Genomic DNA, 22,892 nt, shown 5'->3' on the forward strand with positions numbered 1-22,892 from the left:
TATGAGTCGGAATCGACTCAATGGCAACAGCTTTGGTTTCGTTTTTTTGTTTAAATGCATGTAAAGCAACATATAATGAATGATAACAACAATAACAAACAAACAAAAAAAACATTGCCATAGAGTTGATTCTGACTCATAGTGACCCCGTGACCCTGTAGGACAGAGTAGAACTGCCCATAGAGTTTTCAAGGCTGTTAAGTCTTTACTGAAGCAGGCTGCCACGTCTTTATCCCAAGCAGCGACTGGTGGGTTCGTATCACCAACATTTCAGTTAGCAGCCAAGCACCTAACCACTTTGCCTCCAGGGCTTCCTATAATGAACACGTATAATAAATAAGTAAAAACTCATTATACCTTATTTAGGTGTGAAAGGATGGTGTGTTGGTTATCTAGTGCTGCTGTAAAAGAAATACCCTAAGTGGATGGCTTCACCAAACATTTATTTTTTCACAGTTTAGTTGCCTAGAAGTCCAAATTCAGAGTGTTGGCTCTAGGGGAAGTTTTTCTCTCTGCCGACTATGGGGGAAGGTCCTTGTCTCTTTGAGCTTCTGCTCCTGGGCAGTCTTCATATGGCTTGGCATGTCTCTTGCCCCATCTCTGCTTGCTCACTTGCTTGTTTAATCTCTTTTATGTCAAAAGGAATTGATTTGAGACACACTCTACACCCATACTGCGTCGTTAACATAACAAAGAAAACCCATCCCCAAATGGAATTATAACCACAGGTATAGGGGTTACAAGTTGCAACACATATTTTGGGGAGACACAAATCCATAATGGATGAGAAATTTAGCAGCTGGAATTTAATTTTGAACTATGTGTCATGTTTCGTCCTTTTAATTTCAAAATATTTTTTTCTTTTTGTTTTCTGGAAAATTGTTGTGTGATGGATACTTTCTGATCTCTGTTGTACCTGGTGCATATTTGAAGTATCCCAAAATGATCATGACATGGTACAACCATCAATTAGATTTTTAGTATTCAAATTACAGCTAGAAATTTTATACCAAGAGTATCCTAAGGATATTTTTTAAGAGTGAAATTAAAAACTAACAGGTGATCTTGGTAATTTGTAGAAGGAAAAAAAAATACACTTACCATATATATCCTAAACAGATAAATTATATTAATAAAATAAGTTAAATACCTAGGTGATTATATATATTTTTCATATTTAGCAATTTTATCTTCCATAAAAACCCCACATGTTTGAAATTATGTGTTAGGAATAAAAAGATATATATTGCCACAACCATTTAGGGAAAAAATCAGAATCAACTCAGATAACTTTTATGACATACCTCATATCTACTCATCCTATATAGAATGAGTGTGTTCTGTGGCTTGAAATTATCCATCCAGCTAGTTTATGTACGAGTGGTTTCCAGTCTAACACTAATTCCTGTAGTGTGGTATTCTCAAATGAGCAATCAAACTAACATGAATTGGAGCTACTTCTCTCTGGTTCATATTCTCAGGATTGGGAGGAAAGTGAAACAAACAGGTGATTCTCAAACTCTAATATATAGGAAACGTCTGGGGTGGTGTTAACCTACAAATTCTGATTCAGGGGTGTGAGTCTGCATTTCTAACAAGCTCCCACACCAAGCTTTGAAAAGCAAGGAAGTAAAGGATGTTTCCCTTTAATTAGTTCACCAATCAGGCAGATTACATTTGTTTACATGACTGTACTTGAACACCTTGATCTTCCGACTGACTTCAGATTTCCTGGTTATGAGGTTACTGTGAGGGTTAGAACAATATAACGTATATAGTGCAGTAACTGGCCTATAAAACCAAAACCAAACCAGTTACCATCTAGTTGATTCCAGCTCATGGCAACCCCATATGTGCCAGAGTAGAAGTGTGCGCCATAGTGTTTTCACTGGCTATTTTTTTGGAAGTAGGCAGCCAGGCCTTTCTTCCGGGGCACTTCCTGTCCAGACTTATTAGCTTAGATCCAGAGCCTTCCTTGTGTGTGCGTCATGTGTAGTCACACTAAGTCTAGCTCTTAGAAGGATGCCATTCTTGCTCTTGCCTGTCTTGAACTTTTTAGTAATTTTAACCTTGCATGTGTGTTTTGTAAATGAAGGGCAGTGGGAAAATGGCCCATGCGTGTAAGCAGAGGAGAAATGCTGGCTGTAATGCTACACATGTGGGCTCCACCTCTTGGGCAAGACTGGCATTTTAATTTTGTGTTAGGTCCCACAAATTATGTGGCTTGCCCTGCCTTGATCTGTTCCCCCCATTTCATACCAGTTTGTTGTTTCTGAATTAACCATAATCTTCCACACCTTTACCCACCTCACTTACCCCAGCCCAGAAAAACCAATGAAGAGCCCAGTCAACTAGTTATTCTGATAAATTCATTGATGTTAGTGTTACAATCAAAAGCTGAATTATTAATACAAATAAGCCATTTTAAGCTGGTCTGTTTTAGAGAAGTCCTTCTCCCCTTTTTCTCACACATGCTAAGTAATTCATTAATATTTCTAACCTGGGAGTAAAAAGGATGTGAGAAGATACACTAGGAGGAATGGTGGAAGAGGTTATTTGCAATCAACATGTCTTTATCATCTCTTCCAACGCATTTATGTTTCTGTAAAGTACCATAGCTACATATTTTGGTTTTTCTTACATTAAGGGTTTATACAGATAGGTGCCAATATTAAATAATAAAACAATACATAATAAAATAAAATAATTTATTGAATAAGAAACCAATCGACTCCAACTCATGGTGGCCCTGTGTGTGTACGAGCAGAACTATGCTCTGTCGTGTTTTCAAAGGCTGATTTTTTTTTTTTTTTTTTTTGAAAATAGACCACCAGGCCTCTCTTCAAAGCCACCTCTGTGTGGACTCAGACATCCAACCTTTAGGTTAGCCGCTGTGTACAATAACCATTTGCCCTGTCCAGGAGCCTAGAGTGAAATCATCTGATATTCTGGGCTGAACGCCAATATTCTATGATGCAATTGTTTTTATTTGTGAGTACCTAAACTAAAGGCAATTCATTTTAGTAAAGTGCCTGATTACATCTTCAGGGTCTGTACATATTGATCCTACTTATGTAAGAGATAAGGAGTCCTGGTGGAGCAGTGGTTAAGTGCTTGACTGCTAACCAAAAGGTTGGTGGCTCAACCCATGCGAGAAAAGATCTGCTGATCTTCTCCAGAAAACTTTTTGTTGTCAAGTCAATTCTGACTCATAACAACCCTATAGGACAGAGTAGAGCTGCTCCATAGGATTTCCAAGACTGTAATCTTTACAGAAGCAAACTGCCACAACTCTCGTCCAAAGAGCTGCTGGTGGGCTCAAACTGCCGACCTTTTAGTTAGCAGCAGAACTCTGGGCTCCTCCTGTAAAAAGTACAGCCTAGGAAACCCTATAGGGAAGTTCTACTCTATCTTATAGGGTGGCAATGGGTCAGAATTGACTTGATGGCATGCAAAAACAACAAACAATATGAGACAGTCCATGAAAAACATTTGTTGTCTTTAAAAAAAGAGAGAGAGTGTGAGAGTTATTGAACATAACATATTTGTTCTCATATATATTTTTTCCCACCTGGAAAGACTGAATTCCCAGATTCTCACTTAAAATTTTTAATAAAGACTGCTAAGTGTGCTTGAAAAACAAAGAGACAAGACAGAAATCTCACAAGTTTCATGTATAATAGGAAAAATTTTTAAGAACCATTCAAAATGTATATGTATTGGAGTATTTTATACTAAACATGGAAAAAGAACATTTTATTATTAAAAAAGCCTTGATCCACTGCATTCTTAAAATAAGTTAATATATAAGAATTAGTACATAACTCCAATTTAAAGTCATTTAAATTCTTGGTAAAATAGGAAGAGAATGATTTAAGGCCTTTTATTTTCATCCCTGCAAGATGAGAGCAACAGATAGTAAGAATATTGTCTATATCCTGTGGTCTGTAAGTCTTGGTCTTTGCCTTTCTACAGCTGTAGGTCTTGCTGCCTGCCAAGAGCCAGCCCTTCCGAGCAATGGCATCAAAACAGGAGATCGATACATGGTGAACGATGTCCTCTCTTTTCAGTGTGAGCCCGGCTACACATTACAGGTATCTTTCTTTTGTGTCGTTGTTAATAAAGACAGTTCAACATGGTAATTCTTGGCCAGCTTACTTACAGCTTCAGCCCTAGCCTTGTACCTCATGAGCTAATTTACCATCACAGTAGTCATGTTGCCCATGCATGCTGGTAGTCTTAATTATCATGTGGAAATAACTTCTAAATGATAAAGCACTATCCCAAAGTTGAGTCTTTTATGTTCATAATTACTTTATCCCAAATGTGTGTTTTCCCAATAAGCATGCGGAAAAAATTCTAAAAGCCCAGGTATCTACACAGCCTCTTAGTAGGCCCTACCCGGCAACTCAATTATTGAATCTGCTTTGGAGTCACGTGTTTCTTCTGCTTTGCAAACTGTTCTCATGATTCCATTTAATAAATTCTCACTAAGTTCCCACCATGTGCCAGGTACCATGCAAAGTGTTCAAGTAAGAGATTTAAATAATTTTTTAGAAATATTAAATAGGAGTTTTCAACATTTCATTTTAAATTATGGGTGGTAACAAGAAGAATATTAGTTATAAACTAATGTATAGCAAGACTAGACCATGTTCAACAGACAAAAAAAAAAAAAAAACAGAAAGAGTTACAAAAGTAGAGCTGTGAGATGACCCCATTAATTCAGCTTCTGCATGTGTGTTGGAGTGAATATGTCACTGAATTAAGTAACAACTGCTAGCAAATACTGAATGCCTCTTTGGCACCATACTAAGTGTTTTACATACAAAACCTCCTGTAATTCCCAGTCAGCCGTGTGATGTCAATACAACATTATATGTATTGTGCCGATGAGAAAGTGGAAGTTTAGAGAGTGTATCAGAGCAAGAGAGGGAGCAGAGGGGCTGGTGAGCGAGGCAGGAGGAGATCAGGCAGGACCAGGTGTGGGAATTAGCCACATTTTAAGTTTAGATAAAATATTTCTAAAATGCCTAGTGTTGTTGTTGTCAGGTGCCCTCAAGTCAGTTCCTATTCATAGCGACCCCACGTACAACAGAACGAAACCCTGCCCGGTCCTGTGCCATCCTCGCAATCCTTGCTATGTTTTAGCTCATTGTTGTAGCCAGTGGGTCAGCCCATATCGTTGAGGGTCTTCCTCTCTTTTGCTGACCCTTTACTTCACCAAGCATGATGTCCTTCTCTAGGGTCTGGTCCTTCCTGATAACATGTCCAGAGTACAAGAGACAAGTTTCGCCACCCTCGCTCCTAAGGAACATTCTGGCCTAGACCACTTTAATAAATGAAATCTATTATTGCTATTATTATTAAAATATATATATATACGGATCACCTTCATAAAAACAAGCCCAAACATACATTGTATAGACCTTGTCAAGTACTGCAGTAATTGTTTTGTCTGTTAAAATGATGGAAGGATCTTCGCAATGTATGTTTCCTGTAGGCAACACTTTCTGACAGACGCTTAGGAAAGTTTTCTAAAACTTCTGTTATCTAAGAAGTTGGTTGACAAAGCACAATGAGACCATTGCAATTCTTTCTTTAGGACAAATTGTGGCTGCTCCACTTGTTAGAGTTTAAAGAATTCCGAGTTTCACTTGCAGGGACATTTTCTGTAAAAATCAGAACACGAAACAAGACAACCAAATACTCATATAGTTTATGTCTTTGGGTTAAGGTCTATAAGGGAAGGCAAGGTGTGTCAGGAACCCAGTCTCCGAATACACTGCCTGCCGTTTGCAAGCTTTTTATGTTGTTGACATAATCGGCTTAGGCCAGCTCAGTAGCGTATTCTCTCTAGTCTCTCCCAAATTCCCACTTTAATACTTGCTCTGCTTATGTTTTCTCTTGTTTATGATGTACTTTGTGATTTCTGTAAACATGCTTGCTTAAGTTATATGTCCACAGCCCTCAGAGAAGAAAATAGAAAGCATCCTTTAGCAAGAGCATTCTTGTCCTGAATTGTCTAATATGCTTCTTAGAGATGAAGGCCTGTGGACACCCATCTTGCAGAGCCCAATCCAGCCACTACTTAGTTCTTTTTTTTTTTTTAATGCAAAATAAGCATTTCTTTTTTCCTTTTTAGAGAAAGTTAAGGTTTGAGTTCACAAGCAGCTGCTTTCATTTACACGAACAAAAAAGAATATTGGATTTTTAAAATTTTGCTAATAAATTAATATATTTCAGATGACAGTGTACATACATTACATATTAGTCATGAGAAGTATTTTTCCTGGCACAGCTCACAAACAAATGTCTCTAAATACACGTGCCCAGTAAGATTCATGGACACAATACAAATGTGCCAGGGCACGGAACGTTAAAACTAAGTCCTGGGTATTTGAATGATTTATGATTTCTGTCTTCTCTAGATGTGATTTACCATTCTTTTAATAAAAATGAAAAAAGAAAATCCCTGTTTTGTATAAACTAGTAAATAAATATATAGAGTCCTGTCTTGTTTTTCATCCATTATGCAAATTTCAGCTAGAATCACTAATATGAAATGTTTGAACAGAAATCAATATACAGTGTTAGCTGGGGTGTTAATGTTTCTTTTGTTGCTAGTCATCAATAAATATCTTTAAGGGCTTTACGCTTTATGTTTGTGCACATTTTAGAAATAAATTTATTATGGAAAATTTAATGGATCAGAGAATGAGTATACCCGGGGAGCATGAAATTTAGCAGGAAAAAATTGTCTTTCTTTGCTGTAGCTACTTTTAAAAATATCAGGAAGCATGAGAAAATAAATTGGTTTTGTGGCATATGAGTAGGGTATAAGATATGCCTAAGCTTGGGGAATCAGTTTGTCATTGATAACTGCATTAGTACAAATTCTTGTCTGATTGTTCCCAGCGTGGTTGGGATTATTTAACATGAATTAAAGGTGTGTTTTTTCAGTTGACTCTATGCCAGGGGTGGGTGGCAAATGGAAATTCACTAGATACGAAAGCCCGGCAGATGAGACCATAGAGTCTTGCTGAGGAAAAAAAAAGGTCTGCACACAGAACTACCTTTTTACAGCCATCTTTTTCACTGTAAGAGAAATTTTAACACAGAACATCTCAGAATTTAACCCTCTGCTTTTTAAATTTTAAAAGAGAAATAAAAGAATAGATTTCCACCGTTGAAAGCTCCATATATGCAAAAGATAGACACTTTGAGTGACGAGGATTAATTTCATTGCAGCATGTTAATCTGACAGCCTGTGATAATATAAAAAACATTAAGTCTTCTTCTTTCATGAACCAAGAACTGACCCAAATCTTTGCTGAACATTAATGGTCCAGTGACTGGTATATGAAGCATAGACCATCCCAAAAGTCACCCATTCCTAAACAGATAACGTATTGCTGACATTTTAACTTCTCATCAATACCTAGTAGTTCCTAATCACTGCCAGCCTTTCCAACCAAAACCTAACACATCTAACGGTGAACAGAAGACCCACTTGGTCCAATTCAATTCACCTTCTTTAAGTTTTAGAAAACGAGCCTGTCAGAAATATCGCCTATTTAAAGGGACATCACAAGATTTTTTTTTTTTATAAGAAACATAGGTGATCGTGAACTTGTTTACTATTTTGATTCAAAATTTGTAAATCAATAATCATGAATAGAAATCTGTCAGTATTTCTATTGCAGTTTATATTTCTAATAAAATCGCAAATATTCTTCTAAACATTTATTCATTAAACACTGTATTTTCGGTGTGTGAGTTTTCTCTCATTTTCTTTTCAACAGGGCCGTTCCCACATTTCTTGTATGCCAGGAACTGTCCGTCGCTGGAACTACCCTTCTCCCCTTTGCGTTGGTATGGGCACACCTTCTGTAACTGTACTGTGGATGCGTACTGTCAATTACATAATGGTGACCTGCTTGTTCTACTCTGTTGGGCTTCCAATGATGCACTTTTAAATTACTTTGAAAACATTTGTTGTATAACAATAATAATATAACAATGTCGTAGAGGTATAACAGGAGTTTAACATAGATCTTCTCTTACTGGATGAAGTAGTTCAGTTTATTTTTTGGCCAGTATTTTAAGATCAGCCTACACAAATTAGATGAAAGATTGTTAGCTCAAGGCACTAAACTAAAATTATATTTATATGAGAATTCCAGTTTATTAATTTATGGTAATGAATGAAAGTAGCTGGTCTGAAAGTCCAAGTCGTTTTCTGTGTATGGCTTCGCCCTCATATAAATCCAGATTTTGACCAACAAAATTCAGAAACACAAAGAACTGATTGGAAATTGGATTCAGAGGATTTTATACCAGAGACACAAAAACCACCATCCATGTGGATTTTCTCATCCAGCCTGAGAAATCAGCCTGCCTCTTTAGGGGAAAGTTTTCCAAATATTGTATTTAAAGAGGAAGAAACAATGCCTGAAGATCCATAAATTTTTCAAATATACTGCATGATGGGAATTTTGATGATTCCATGGGGTACCAGGTGCTTATCATTTGTTTCTATCACAGAAAGGTCTTGAAATGTAGAGACTGGTAGATGTCGCTATAGGGTCGCTATGAGTTGGAACTGACTTGACGGCAGTGGGTTTGGTGGGATTTTTTTGTAGATATCAGGGTGTTCTTCGTCTCATTTACACTCCGCATGTTCTACCCTTTCAACTCACCCTGACTCAGAAATCTACTTATAGCTCAGGTGTCCGTTCAGCTTTGTTCTTATCTGTGTTTGTTGTCCCAGCACAAACGTTTCCAAACTTTCAAAAGTTTCAAAAATATCTGGGTCACAACCTATAGCATCTGATTCTATGTTGAGCTGCAGGTCTGATATCCAACCTCCCCTGGAAGTCTGTAGGTGCTCCATAACCCACTGCTGCCGCATTGATTCCAACTCACAGAGACCCCAAGTGTTTCAGAGTAGAACCGCTCCATAGGGTTTTCTTTCCTGCAATTTTAACGGAAGCAGATCACCAGGCTTTTCCTTCATGGTACCACTCTGTGGGTTTGAATGCAAACTGTTTTCACCAACTAGGCACCCCATAGGTGCTCCCTAGTCATTTAAAACTCAGTATACCCAACCTCCATAACCCATTGTCTTCCTCAAATGTGTTCCCTTTCTTGTATCCCTTCCTCAGTGACTACCTTTATCATCCACCTTTTTACCTAGACCACAATTCCAGATGTTATATTCGGTTTCTCCCTCTCCCTTATTTCCCAAACTCGAAAGATTTCTTACTCTTGTCAACTATGCCACATAAACGCATCTCCAGTTTTGGTCCTGAGCTCTCCCACCTCAGTTTTAAGGTCCCTATGAGTCAGAATCAATTCGATGCCAATGGGTATACCCTTACACAAATATCTTAATATCTTTAAGGCTTACTGTCTTTATCTGTAAAATGGGGATAATACTAATACCAACCTTTCAGGGTTGATATAGGAATGAAGTGAAATTTTGTATCTATCTCAACAAAGTGCATAGCATGGAGTCAAAAAACTGATAAATAGTAACTAATACTTTTTAATACTACTCAATACATAACCCAGGGCCATCGAGTCAATTCCGACTCATAGCAACCCTATAGGACAGAGTAGAACTGCCCCATAGAGTTTCCAAGGAGTGCCTGGCGGATTCAAACTGCTGACCCTTTGGTTAGCAGTCATAGCACCTAACCATTACGCCACCAGGGTTTCCACTCAATGCATAGTAGCCAATAAACCACAGTAAAAGCCAATTTGATGCCTAACTGAAACGTAAGCATTAAATTGACTCGTCTTTATTGAGAACCTCTGTTTACCAGAATAACATGAATTTTGAAAAATAGTCTTTATTCTTAAGCAGTTTCACAGTTAAGAGGGGAAAACAAACCAAAACTCATTGCCGCTGAGTTGATTCTAACTCATAGAGACCCTACAGGACAGAGTAAAACTGCCCCATAGGGTTTCCAAAGAGCACCTGGTGGATTCGAACTGCCAGCCTTTTGGTTAGCAGCCATAGCTCTTAACCACTACACCACCCGAAACCAAACCCTTTGCCGTCAAGTGGATCCTGACTCATAGAGACCCTATAGGACAGAGGAGAACTGGCCCGTAGGGTTCCCAAGGAGTGGCTGATGGATTCCAACTGCTGACCTTTTGGTTAGCAGCCCAGCTCTTAACCACTGTGCCACCAAGTCTCCAAGAGGGGGAGAAAGGCCCATAAATAACTGAAATACACCACATTGCATTGTGTGCAATATTAGGGGCAAAATGTAGTTCTGAAGACTTGCTGCTACTTACCGTAGTAGAGTAGAGCAGTTTGAATGAAATAGTCTTTGGGGAAAGTGATAACCTACAGAACTCATGGCCTTTGTCCATTTCGCAGCCACTTGTGGAGGAACGTTGAGCAGCCTGAGTGGAGTGATCCTGAGTCCTGGATTTCCAGGCGCTTACCCCAACAACTTAGACTGCACTTGGAAGATCACATTGCCCATTGGCTACGGTAAGTGAAAACACATTTACTTCTTAAAAACTTAACTTTTTAATTTCTATCTTGAAAAGAATTAAGCTGAATAAAAAATATATCCTATCTTGTTTTCATAACTGTGTCTTTAATTGAAAGTGACTTACAAATTTACATAAAGCTCTGGCAGAATACATTTTAGAACTGAAAGTTATTTCAAAAATCAATTCAGCCATGCAGTTTTTTCAGGGCAAATTAAATTAGCTGAGTGATGATATAGTCGGCACGTGAAATGTAAAAATGTAGCCTCCTTAATTCAGTGATCAATTTCTTTATTTACAATATGGCCTTTTCCAGGCTGTGGAATTCAGTAAGGATTATTGTTTCCTTGGCAAAATTTTGAGACTTGTTTTCAGGTTGTGGTATATTTTAAATTGTATCTAAGACAAAACTTGAAAACAGTAATGTTTTATAAATTTTTGTAATTACATACCATGTTGATTATAGGTTTGTGAAAAGGGCTTTTTTTGTGTTAGGTATCAACTCTCAGGTCCTCCGTCTTGAACAATACATCATTTTGATTGTTATGCACACTAAACCTCATTTTGACCTCTTATCAGAAAATGCATCATCTTCGTGAAATTTGGATTCCCTATGACTTCTTTTCCTTTCAGAAAATGGTCTCCATTGTACCAACTTTTTCCTTGTATTATAGCCCATTAATTCAGGTTTTTCCCACCTATGATTTTCTAAAAATCACACACAGTAATAAAACCAAGCCAAACCCATTGCCATTAAGTCAATTCAGTCTCATAGCAAGCCTCCAAGACACAGTGTGCCAAATTAGGTACCCGGTGAATGTCCTGTGCATAGTAATTATTTATGTACTAAATAAGTGTTAGCTGAATGATGAATGAATGTAAGCATGAATACAAATCACTTCCCCAGAAGGTGATTATACATTTTTAAATTAAGTTTTCAAAGGTTCTGCCTCAGGAATCTGTGGGTAGGATGGCAGCAGCAGGCAGCAGTGGAGTGGCTTGGGAAGGAGGGTGGCTGGGCAGGACGGCTCTGGCAGGGGCTTGGTCAGGCGTGATAATGCTGACGTACTGTGGGCTGACTCGGAATGTTACACCAAGGAAGGGGGAGAGACATGGAAGAACATCTGCCATGGGAAGAAGCCAGCTGGGAAGTTCATATCTGTTGAGTTCTTTCAGGAGCCACCCAGAGGGCTTGTGGGATAAAGAAGGAGAGAAACTGCTCACGAAAGTATTACAGAGGCTCTCTATTTTCTCGCAGGCTTTTTAGTTTAGCTTTGTTTAGTAAAGCCTGAACACTGAGCACAGAGGTGGTAATTCTGCTCTGTGCTTGATGAAACAGAGACTTCAGAATATCTTAAACCAACATTGCCTCAGCTATTCTCAAATGCTGGGTCCAGTTTTCTTATAATTAAGATCGGAAGATAAGGACTTGGTTAGTGCTCATAATTTGAGTCCGGAGTGAAGAATTGGTTCAGGGATGTAAGTAACCCAGAATATGTTTAAGAGGAGAACTGTTAAGACAAATTAGCATGTTAAAAGAAGAGAGATAAGAGAACTTGGGGGCAAATTGCAGCTCCATTCTTTGTGGAGATAATGGCCTTACATGGAGCAGTGATGGCACTGTGGTTAAGAGATCAAAACCAACTCAATGCCATGGAGTCGATTCCAACTCTTAACGACCCTATAGGAAAGAGTAGAACTGCCCCATAGAGTTTCCAAGGAGCGCCTGGCAGATTCGAACTGCTGACCCTTTGGTTGGCAGCCGTATCACTTACCCACTGTGCCACCAGGGTTAAGAGATAACCTTAAATAAATGAGTCAAATCCAGGAGCCTTGATTTTCTCATTTTTAAAGCTAAAGTAACCATATGGGGTGGTGGTGAGGATTAACTAAGACAATTCATGGGAAATGCTTAGTAGAGGATTTAACCAAACCAAAAGCCTGTTGCCCTCAAATCGATTCTGAGTCATAGTGACCCTATAGGACAGAGTGGAACTACCCCATAGGGTTTGCAAGAAATGGCTGGTGGGTTTGAACTGCTGACCTTTTGGCTAACAGCCGTATCACTTAACCACTGCACCACCACGGCTCTGGTAGAGGCCTTAGCAAATGGTAAAAAACAACAAAAAGAGAATGTTAGTAATTTTTAAAAAAAATTTTTATTGCAAAGAGTTGTCACTTTTCTTTCAAATCTCATTAGAAATATTTTATTCATAAATGGATAGAAATATTTCCATTTGTTTTCTCAGCTTTACTGTTCTCTGATTTATTAGATGGACATTATTTGATTTAATTCCCTATGTTGCTCACTCACAAACTAATATACAAGAAAATAATTCAGGAAAAAAAAAATCAGTTGAATCAAATTGTCTGACTTCATGATAAGTGCCTGTGAACCTAAACAAAATATTTATTTGAAGAAATGGTGAAATGAAAAAGTGAATTTTGAGATATTATAATGAAAATAAGTTGTATTTATTTAATATTGCATGGTATTAAGTTTTAAAAAGTGTCCAGAAGAATAGGCAATAGGAAACTGTATATCTTAAACGTATACAAGATAGCATGACTATCCCTAGCTGTTTAGAATAGATGTAGTTATGCCTCCGAATAATTTTTCATAGGGTAAGTTTAAGTAGTGTGCAAGGTTTCCCTGCCAGAACTTTTATCATCTACGAATATACTTCCAAAAATAGAGTTACAGATTAGTGAAGATGCACATAGTGGTGGTTAGTCCCTTGACGAGGTCAACATTTAGACTATTGTTACCCCTGCAAGAAGTACTTTCTAGAGCTTAAATAATTTTATAGCACTTTGCAGACATTGACAAACTTTACTGCCTAGATTTGAATCCCCCCCACGCAAAAATTACACTTGAAAACTCTTAAGTAACTTAAAAAAAAATCCTGTTGCTATGAGTGGATCCGACTCATAGTGACCCTATAGGACAAAGTAGAGCTGCCCCACAGGGTTTCCAAGGAGCGGCTGAAGGATTTGAACTGCCAGCCTTTCTGTTTGTTAGCAGCTGGACTCGTAACCACTGTGCCACCAGGGCTCCAGTTACATCCACAGGACCATCATCCCGGGTGCTTTCCTTTCCCTGACACTTTCATTATTTTGGGCTGTAGGATCTTCCCAGAATCTCCCAATTCATAGACAAATATCAGATCTCCTCCCTGGAAATTTTGAGAAAGTAGATCTGGGTTGAAGCCCAGGAATCTGTATTTTTTAAACAAACACTCTAGAAGTTTCTTATCAACAATATTCTTTAGGAAACATAGGAGATCACCTCTTTTTAATAATTTTAATAATTAAATGTCTTTTAATTATTATTTCTCTCCTCTTTTACGCCATATTGCTTCTTATTAGTACCCAAACCTTAGGATGGTTCTGGATTCAACTTGGGAGATAATAATAATAAAGGTATTTCTTCCTTAACGCAGGGAAAGACATACGTGTCCTAGGTAGTTTACAGCAGCAAAGATGGCAGGTTTAAGTGGCTCACCCTAGTAAATGTGCAAATTGGCACACTGCCCTCACAGTGCCTCTTCCTGCTTCTCCCCTGGATTTCCTGCTTTTATGTGTATGTTGGGGGTGTGGTAGGGTAGGTGGTCTTCTATGAGTCCTGCCTCCTTTCTAGAGTTCAAAACAATTGTTTAAAACACTTTTGGTAGTATCACTGGAAATGTCAGCAAGAAACAGATATTATGGGAAATTTGCTTATTTAAGACCCCAGATCAACATCAGACTTATTGTGAATTATATCTACTTAACTGGAAGACGGTGGAAAAAGGAGAATGATTGCTTCGGCAAGTAGTTCTTAAATCTCACTGTGTACGAGAATCGTCAGTGGTGGCAGAGCTGCCGAAATGAAGACGAGCCCTGTGGCCTGCTCAGAGGCGATTCAGTACCTCTGGATGAGGCAGGAACTCTGCGTTCTTACCAAGCACCTCCTGGTATTGTGGGTGCTAGAGTCATGGGTGACTTCAGGAAAAATTTCTCCAATTTATAGAAAAGCATTTATAATCTAAATAAGACAGAATTTGCAAAGATATACATCAGATTCCTATAAATAGTACTTATTTAGGAGAAATTGCTTTTCTGAAAAAATGTGGAAGTCATAAGATTTTTGACTGATTGCAATGAGTTGGTTAGTATGAAATCAGAAATTTAAAGTGAATTAAAAAAATAAATAAAACCTGCCTGGTATTCTTCCCAAGAGTATTCCTAAAAATAAGTTCCTTTTCAATATTTTTAAAGTTCCTTCATTTCTTAAAATACTATGTTTAGTATCTAAACATTCATTCCTGTTTATTATCATTTTTTGAGTTTTGCTTGCTCTGGGCATTAATGATTGTAGTACTGGTTAGCATCAATGACTCAAGTCTTTCCAGCTACTCTAAATAATAACACATGTCCAGGATATGACATAGTATTTCCTTTTCTTGAGGAAAAAATTTTTTTAATGCCTTTTATTCAAAAAAGATTTTACTGAAGTGTTTTAAATGTTTCATACAACTGGACATGCATGGCACTGCCCAACAGATTATTTGTTCCCTTAGCTAACCCATTGTCTTCGCGTGGATTCCGACTCACAGGGACCCTGTAAGTCAAAATCGACCCGAGAGCAGTGGTTAATTAATGGGCTGAATAATCTATTGTATTCAATCAAATGATTGATTTGATTAACCTCACTTCCTCCATGTCCATGGATCAATCCGTTGTTTAATTAAATAGACAAAAGTGATTGGTTGCTTTGGCATCAAGTAAAAACCACCTTTGTGTCTCTTTAATGATTCCCTCCAGGGACAGCTCTTCCCTACCGTATGCCTCAGGGAGAGAATGGCAGCTTGTCTTTGGAAGCAATGAAGGGGACTTCTGGCTGAGGGATTTGGTGGGTGGGCCCTGTCTGCCGTGGGTGCTCAGGTTTTGGGGCTCTGAAATTGGCTGAGTAGAAATCCTAGCTCTATCCGTTACTAGTGGGATGAGTTTGCACAAGTTACAAAAATGGCTTTGAACCGCATTTCCGTATCTTTAAAACGGATATAATAAAATCTCAATCTCAGGGCTGTTTTGAGGATTGAGTAATGCAAACACTGGACACAGAGAATGCATTATTTAGTGTTAACTGTTCTCATGTTGTTTTCTTTTTTGTACACTTGGGTTGCTGTGTAGCTTTGGCGTAAGCTCAGTTAACTCAGAGCTTTTGTCTCTAATTTCTTGACAATGCCTACAGGCGAAGCTAACAGAAATGCAACCGAGTTTTTTTAGGCTTTACCCTTGCCTTTCTATTTAAAAGTCACTGCACTAATAGTGTACACAAAGTTGTCCAAAATGTCCATGCTTTTCGACTAGCTACAATATCTTTAGAATGTTCGCTAAATTCCATAACTGTTAACTGTTTTGCCTATGTTTATTGCAAGAATATGCATAATAGAGCAATTAATATTCGCAGCTTCTGTCAATTAAAAGGAGGACTTAACTCTGAAGTTTTGTCACAGCACAAAGGCAGAAATCCTTTGGGCAGGTGACACTTTACTGCCATTTGATTTTCAATGTGTAACTGGAATCAGATAAGAATATGCTATGTAAATTCCACTAAAAGATAGGCATTCAGATTGGTTTTTCTGTTGTAATAATTCCTTTCAAAAATTATTCAGTGAGATAATAAAAGTATAACTAGGTTATGCTTATTTTAATCCCTTCATTTTAGCTTTACGATGTCAGATTGGACACAATTTGCTGAAGATTAGGCAGTTAAGTAAATCTATTTTAAACCAGATTAGAGCTGGGCTCTGTTCTATTTCCTGATATGTATTAGAAGGTTTGATACATGGCTGAATATTTTATCCTGCTTAAAATGCTAATTTTGCTCAGTATATTTTAATTGACATAATTCCACTTCTATGTCAAGTTTAATCCCAAATCAGTAAGATGCCACTTTTGCTATTTCTGATACTTTTGATACGTTGGCCATCTTTAATTCTGTCACTGCTTGATCTGCTTGCCGTCCTTAATTTCCCTCTTGACTGTTATTCCGTGAATTTTAAAACCTGTCTCTGGATAAATACTTCTAAAGTTGGCATATGCACCTATGACTTGAGTATACACGAAGCCATATCTCTGCTACTTGATTTTATGCCCAAAGAGTAAGCAAAACATTTTTAAATGTTCAAATCTCACCCTAGTTTTACATCCTATCTGGTCTTTTGGGACAGCAATAGAAATGTCAGTAATCCAACAGGTTGCTTTGTGTCAGCTTTTACATTCCATCCACAATGACAAGGGTGACTGGGTATTTATTAAACTGTGTAGACAACATGGGTTTAGTGCCCTAAACTACTCATACTCTACCACCACCACCCCTCCAAAAAAATAATTTGATTCTTTAGGTTACTAAGGAAAAGCTGATTACTAAAAAGTTGATTCTTTAAGGTTACTAACCTTGCGTTCATGAAAAAAATGAAAATTCTCACAGCTAGACCCATAAACAGCATCGTGATAAATAGTGAAGAAACTGAAGTTGTTGAAGATTTCATTCTACTTGGATCAACACTCAGTGCCCGTAGAAGCAGCAGTCAAGAAATCAAAGAACATATAGCTTTGGCCAAATTTGAGGCAAAAGACCTCTTTAAAATCTTAAAAAGGAAATATGTCCCTTTGATGACTAAGGTGCACCTGACCCAGGCCATGTTATTTTCAATCACCTCATATGCATTTGAAAGCTAGACAATGAATAAAGAAGACAGAAGAATTGATGCCTTTGAATTATGGTGTTAGCAAAGAAAAGTGAATATACCATGGACTGTCAGAAGAATGAACAAACCTGGCTTGTACGAAGTATAGCCAGAATGCTCCTTAGAAGCAAGGATGGTGAGATTTCATCTCATTTACTATGGATTTGCCACCAGGAGGGACCAATCACTGGGAGGGACATGATGCTTGGTTGTTGTTGTTAGGTGCGACCGAGTCGTTTCCAACTCATAATGACCCAGTGTACAACAGAACAAAACACTACCCAGTCCTGCACCATTCTCAAAATCATTGTTATGCTTGAGCCCTTTGTTATAGCCACTGTGTCAGTCCATCTTGCTGAGGATTTTCCTCTTTTCCACTGACCCTCTACTTTACCAAGCATGATGTCCTTCTCCAGGGACTGGTCCCTCCTGATAACAAGTCCAAGGTATGTGAGATGAAGTCTTGCCATCCTTGCTTCTAAGGAACATTCTGGTTGTACTTCTTCCAAGGTGGATTTGTTCATATGATCAGGGACTGATGGTACCAAAGGAAGAAGTCCAAACTGCTCTGAAGGCATTGGTGAAAAACAAGGCTCTAGGAGTTAACAGAATATCAGTTGAGATGTTTCAACAAGCAATGCAGTGCTGGAAGTGCTCACTCGTCTATGCCAAAGAATTTGGAAGACAGCTACCTGGCCAACTGACTGGAAGAGATCCATATTTATACCTATTCCCAAGACAGGTGATCCCACCGCATGCAGAAATCATCAAACAATATCATTAATATCACACACAAGTAGAATTTTGCTGGAGATCATTCAAAAGCAATTACAACAGTACGTGAACAGAGCACAGCCAGAAATTCAAGCCGGACTCAGAAGAGGACATGGAACCAGGGCTATCATTGCTGATGTCAGATGGATCCTGGCTGAAAGCAGAGAATACCAGAAAGATGTTTACCTGTTTTATTGACTACCCAAAGGCATTCCACTGCTTGGACCATAACAAATTATGGATAACATTACAAAGAATGAGAATGCCAGAACACTTAATTGTGCTCATGAGGAACCTGTACATAGATCAAGAGGCAGTTGTTTGAACAGAAAAAACGGGATACTGCATGGTTTGAAGTCAGGAAAGGTGTGTGTCAGGGTTATATCCCTTTATCATACATATTCAGTCTGTATGCTGAGCAAATAATCTGGAAGCTGGACTATATGAAGAAGAATGAGGCATTAGGATTGGAGGAAGTCTCATTAAGGACCTGCATTACACAGATGACACAATCTTGCTTGCTGAAAGTGAAGAGGACTTGAAGCACTTACTAGTGAAGATCAATGACCACAGCCTTCAATATGGATTGCACCTCAACATAAAGAAAACAAAAATCCTCACAACTGGGCCAATAAGCAACATTATGGTAAATGGGGAAAAGATTAAAGTTGTCAAGGATTTCATTTTACTTGGATCCACAATCAACACATTTGGAAGTAGCAGTCAAGAATCAAATGACGCATTGCATTGAGCAAATCTGCTGCAAAGGACCTCTTTAAAGTGTTGAAAAGCAAAGATGTCACCTTGAAGGCTAAGGTGCGCCTGACTGAAGCCATGGTGTTTTCAATTCCCTCATATTCATGTGAATGCTGGATGATGAATAAAGAGGACCAGACCAGAATTGACCCCTTCGAATTATGGTGTTGGAGAATATACCATGGACTTCCAAAAGGACTAACAAATCTGTCTTGAAAGAAGTACAATCAGAATGCTCCTTAGAAGCAAAGATGGGGAGACTATGTCTCACATACTTTGGACATGTTGTCAGGAGGGATCAGTACCTGGAGAAGGACATCATGCTTGGCAAAGTAGAGGGTCAGCAAAAAATAGGAAGACCCTCAATGAAATGGATTGACACAGTGGCTGCAACAATGGGCTTAAGCATAACAATGATTGTGAGGATGGCACAGGACTGGGCAGTGTTTTGTTCTGTTGTACTTAGGGTGGCTGTGAGTCAGAACCGACTCAAGGGCACCTAACAATAACAACATACACAGATTAATATGATATCAGAAATATTGACCATTTGGACTTTTTTTTTGGTATGGTGAACTATGCTAGACTGTTAGATTGAATTGTGACAATTAAAGTGTATTTTATTGATTGGATTCCTTACATCAATAATCTGTTTTGTGTGTGTAACACATTGAAGATAATCACTAGTTAACTAATATACCTCTTGTACAGTGGTTTGGCCATTTAGTTGGTTTAAAAGCAACTTAGTTTATTGCATTTTTTAGACTTATGTGGGCTTCTTTTTTAACAAAGCAATACATTAATACATGCATGATATGACATGCAATTACAAATATGTATATATGATTATAATAATTATACTAGCAGTTATGAAAAATCATGGGTGTGAGTATATGTACCAATCACCGTTCTAAGAATTGTGCCCATATAGCTTTGTGGTGCAGGTGCTGTTGTTATTCATATTCCACCAATAAGTTGACTGATGGATTCTAATTACATTGACAAAGATCACACTGTTAGTCGTGGCAGAGGTGAAATTGAACAAATGTCTGTTTTGATCCAAAATGTATGCTCTTATCTTCTACACTGTTCTGTCTCATATCAAGATATTATTTCGGCAAATTGATAAAGTTTCAATACCTTTGACAAACTTTTATTGTATCAATGTTGATATGATATTAACTTTGATTAATTTTGAATATTTTTCCATAGGTGCACATATTCAGTTTCTGAATTTCTCTACCGAAGCGAATCATGACTATCTGGAAATTCAGAATGGACCATATCACACCAGCCCTATGATTGGGCAGTTCAGTGGTTCGGACCTACCCTCAGCATTGCTGAGTACAACACATGAAACACTGATCCACTTCTACAGCGACCATTCGCAGAACCGGCAGGGATTTAAACTTGCTTACCAAGGTAAAACTTATCCAACTGGGATAATTTTTAATGAAATGTTGCCTGATTAGTCGGGGAGCTGCTGTTGTTCTTGTGCAGTGAACACAAGCAGTAATGCAGACATGGACAGTATAATCGGTTACAATTAATATCACAACTTCATCCACTCTCCCTCCCATACCTCCCACTCGCTCCTGGCCAACCTCACATGCATTTTCTGCCCACATTTGCCCCTGAGTCCCTCTTAGCCACTGGTACTTTTGTCTTGTGCCTTCAGGACTGTACTGTCTGGGACCAACTCTTGACGGAATTGGGTATGACGGCGTCTCTTGTATAGTTGTGCCTTGTCTCAGATCGAGACAATGGCTATAAGTACTATCAAAGTCATGTTCAAGTTATGCCAGAAAAAAAAAAAGTCAGTGATTGAACTTTATTCTTTTTTAATCAATCCGAATATAAGATACCTAAGGAAAGTTTAAACCAACCATTACCAAAGCATTTCTGACATGTGAAAAGGTTCAAAATATTCATTTCACACAAAGTAATTTAGCTGGCCTTTTCTTGAATATTGTTAAATCAAGTTAAGTTGAAAATGTCAAACTAGCACCTGGATTTTTTTTTTTTTTCCCCCTTGGTAATATGGCTAAATCACTTGCTTTCCTTAATTGCATAGACCAGTCTCAAAAACAGAGTTAATATTCTCTTACTTAAAGAGGCTAGTGTTTTTTATTGAATTTAGATGTTGTTATTAAACTGGTACTTAACACATAAAATATAAATATAGATTTCCAAAATTGGGGTCTCTTAACATAGCATCCAGGTAGGAGGAAAACAGAGAAGGAAATAGTGGCTAGACCAATGAGGTATACATCAGTAAACATTGCCGGAATTTCTCTACCTACCCATCTTGCCATTCATTGCCTCCATCTTTATTTTTCCTCCTTCCTCTCAGAAAACAGTGTCATCTCCTACTTGAAAGTCACATACAAACAGATAACATCAGAGAGGAAGCAGTTTCCCACAACAAGTCTGCAGGTCTGCCTGCACGGGCCCGTATTTTCTGCTCTCTCTCTCCTGTTCAAATGGGAGAAAAGGCTCCTCTACTTCAGGCTCATGCTGACTGTGCTGTGCTCTCTAGATACTTTGCTTCCACTCTTTCAGAAAGAAGCAAGGGATTATCTTCTCTCTACTCTGTTAACTGCTACTTCTCTACTAGATCTTTTCCAGCGGGGTTTCAAATATTCTCTCTCTCACACACGCGCACATCACACACACACAAACACATTTACCTGTACAAGTTTAAATGCACCTTTGACTCCATATTTTCCTCCATCATTCACTATCTAAGAAAAATTTTCAGAGGAAGTACCTATGCCAACATTCTCAATGTGTATACCTCTTACTAACTTCTCTACCATTTTTATCTGGCTCTTAAAATGTCATTCCACCGACATGATCTCCCGTTTCAGTAGTTTCTCGTGTTACTAAATATCATGGGCAGTGGTGTCACTAGGGAGATTCGGGGGTGCGGACCATACCACGTGATACTGTCAAAAGAGGTAACACCAAAATGACTGTCTATAAAATTTTTGTACCGTGTTTCAGCAGAAATTTATTTTTATTTTTTTTGTAAAAATACCCCTGTACTTAGTTTTAACAACAAAAACAGTTTTCATAAACAGAGTTTACATGTATCAGTATACCTACAAGGCTAAAACTCCATGCTGATTTACTTTTTGAACGTTCTAATGCATTCTGGCCAGAGCTGCCATTATTAGCCAACTACAGTGACACTTCGAATCACATGATTTCATCTGCCCGCATTGCAAGCACGTGCTGTTGTTTTCTTTGATGCTGGTGTTTTCTGTTGCTGATTTTGTCAAATTTTCTGGTGTTTTAGCTATAAAAAGAAAAAAATTTTTTTTTTCTTTTTATATAGTATTGTGGTAATTAGTGTTTGTGAACCTATACCAATAACTTTTTTGAGAATGAAGAGGTAATTAAGGGAAAAGAAGAAGAAAAATCAAAAAAGGCTTCCGCTCAGATGCTAATAAGTTCTAACTACTAATGTTGTAATCCAGAGTAGAAAGATTCTACTAAACAACCTTGTTGTTGGTATTCGTACAATCTAAGACATATTACATTTAAGCAGTTTACAACTATATTTATCACGTATTATTCTATGATTAAAATTGATGATAAACACACTAAAGCTTCTGTGTGGTCTGGTATGGGAGGAGGTCCGTAGGGGAGTGACGATGAGCGGCAGCAACCCTAGTGGCACCAATGCCCATGGGCACTCTTTATTTCTCCTGTTTCTTGGTAGCATTCAACAGTGCTAATCATTTCTGGCTTAACACCCTTCCCCAGATGGTTTCAGTGACAATACAGTCTTTTGGTTTTTTTGTTGTTGTTATTATTTTTGTTTATTTATTTTTTGCTTTGTAACTAGCCAGCTCCTTATCATCTTTGCTTCTTTATCCTTTACTAAATAACAACTTCAGGTACAAGGTTTGGTTGGAGTCCTTCTACATATTCATCAGGCACTTTCACCGAGTATCATCAGTACTCATGGATTCAAAGACTGTGGTAACAAGTAATTGATGACTCACTTTTATACCTGCAATACAGTTATTTCACTGAGTTCCAGAACTAGATATCTAATCACTTCCCTACATCTCTATGTGGTATAACATAGGTGGTTGAACTGTG

General features: G+C 38.0%; 1 protein-coding gene across 1 annotated transcript in view; it reads left to right on the forward strand.

The window, feature by feature from the left end:
• Window positions 1-22,892, forward strand: part of CSMD1 (CUB and Sushi multiple domains 1) — a 2,087,969-nt gene that overhangs the window by 1,855,182 nt on the left and 209,895 nt on the right. The window contains exons 38-41 of the mRNA XM_049902971.1: window positions 3,976-4,094; window positions 7,806-7,875; window positions 10,394-10,510; window positions 19,992-20,201. Of these exons, the coding sequence (XP_049758928.1) occupies window positions 3,976-4,094; window positions 7,806-7,875; window positions 10,394-10,510; window positions 19,992-20,201 (516 nt within the window). The remainder of the gene's footprint in view (window positions 1-3,975; window positions 4,095-7,805; window positions 7,876-10,393; window positions 10,511-19,991; window positions 20,202-22,892) is intronic.

The sequence above is a fragment of the Elephas maximus genome, chromosome 12, assembly GCF_024166365.1.
Source record: "Elephas maximus indicus isolate mEleMax1 chromosome 12, mEleMax1 primary haplotype, whole genome shotgun sequence".
NCBI lineage: Eukaryota > Metazoa > Chordata > Mammalia > Proboscidea > Elephantidae > Elephas > Elephas maximus.